Source organism: Apis dorsata, unplaced genomic scaffold, assembly GCF_000469605.1.
Source record: "Apis dorsata unplaced genomic scaffold, Apis dorsata 1.3 scaffold_257, whole genome shotgun sequence".
NCBI classification, from domain to species: domain Eukaryota; kingdom Metazoa; phylum Arthropoda; class Insecta; order Hymenoptera; family Apidae; genus Apis; species Apis dorsata.
Window position 1 is genome coordinate 166,481 of NW_006263535.1, and position 1,531 is coordinate 168,011.

At 20.3% G+C, this 1,531-nt stretch overlaps 1 protein-coding gene across 7 annotated transcripts in view; it reads right to left on the bottom strand.

Moving 5' to 3' along the window:
- Positions 1-1,531, bottom strand: part of LOC102674259 (cyclin-dependent kinase 14) — a 7,424-nt gene that overhangs the window by 4,297 nt on the left and 1,596 nt on the right. For 4 of the 7 annotated variants that reach the window (XM_031510754.1, XM_006616326.2, XM_031510753.1 and 1 more), the window contains exon 2: positions 154-243. In XM_031510754.1, the coding sequence (XP_031366614.1) occupies positions 154-243 (90 nt within the window). Of the gene's footprint in view, positions 1-153; positions 273-1,531 lie in introns of all 7 variants that reach the window. The other 3 variants (XM_031510755.1, XM_006616327.2, XM_031510756.1) reach the window with 1 other exon arrangement.

Below are 1,531 nucleotides of genomic sequence, written 5' to 3' on the forward strand. Positions count from 1 at the left end.
TTAAACTATTATCATTATTATTAAATTATTTTTATCATTAAATTATTTTGTTATAAAAATCAAAAAAATATAATATAAATTAAATGTTAATTAAATATTAATTAAATGTTTTCTATATTTTTTTTAAATATAAGTTTTTTTAAATATACTTACAAAGTCTTCCAAAGCTGTGGCTAAGCCTTTTTTTCAGCTTTTGTACTCTGCTAAGAGCACCTCCTTTCTTCTCCCGCATTGTCACAGACCCTGTGCATAATAATCGCAATCTTTAGCAACTGTAAATCAAAACAAAGATATATAAATTCAGACATTGGCGTACTGTAATATATGACCAAGAAACTGAGAATAATTCAAACATTATGAACTATTACATGTGTGATGACATCATGCAATATGCAATGCCAGTGTTCCTCAATCTTATGATTAATGGTAGCATGGAATATATAAATTTATCTTGGATAAAATATAATATATATTTGTCTTAGATAAAATACAATATATATAACAACATTATCAATGATCATTTTTTTGGAAAAAAGAATTTAAAAGTTTATTTTGCTTATATAGATAATGATATTTTTTTTCTCTGTTGAATAAAATGAAGATTATACCATATAACAGTATGTTCGTTTAAACAATGAAATAATAGAGCAGAAGAGTTTATAATTGCTTGTACAAATGCAAATGACATTCTTTCTTAATTTATGTACCATATAAGTATGTATGCTCAATTAGAAAAGATAATAGTAACAGTTCATTATATGACAAAGTTATTCTATTAAAAAAAATTTATATATAATTACTATACTAAAAATAAAAGTTTATAAATAGAAAATTTAAATATATAAAAAAAATATGATGCACTTGATATACATAGAGATATAAAAATTAAAAAAAAAATACATTTGATATTTAGAAAATAAAACAAATCTTTATTTTATTAAAGCTAAACAGATCTTAATTTATTCATAGAAATTTAAAAATAATTTAAAAAATTATTAATAAGATATGATGTTACAATAATAACAAACAATTAAAGAAAAAATAATATAAAAAGATAATATAAATGTTTGAAATTAATTATATAGTTTTTTGATTATATACTTTTGTATTTGAATTTTTTTTTAATTTATAATTTATAGCTAAAGAGCGAATATCTAGAGCGAATGATTTAATTATTAACAATTAAAAAGTAAAGAATAATTAAAAATTTGATAAACACATACATATAAATTGGTTCTGAAGAACTCAAAATAGTATGACTTAAAAATGCCGCGCCAATATTTTCGTGTTTATATCATCTATCGATAATTCTTTTTTATCGTAACATAAAAAATTGATATGGGATATGCATATATATGATAAATTGAAACTGAAAGTTCCAGAATTAAAAATAAAATCTTATTGATGATATAAAAATATATAAACACGAAAATATCACCATGTAGTTTAGATAATAGCACTGGCTTTAAGATCATTAAGAAAGAATCACCCTATATATATATATATATATATATATATATATATATATATG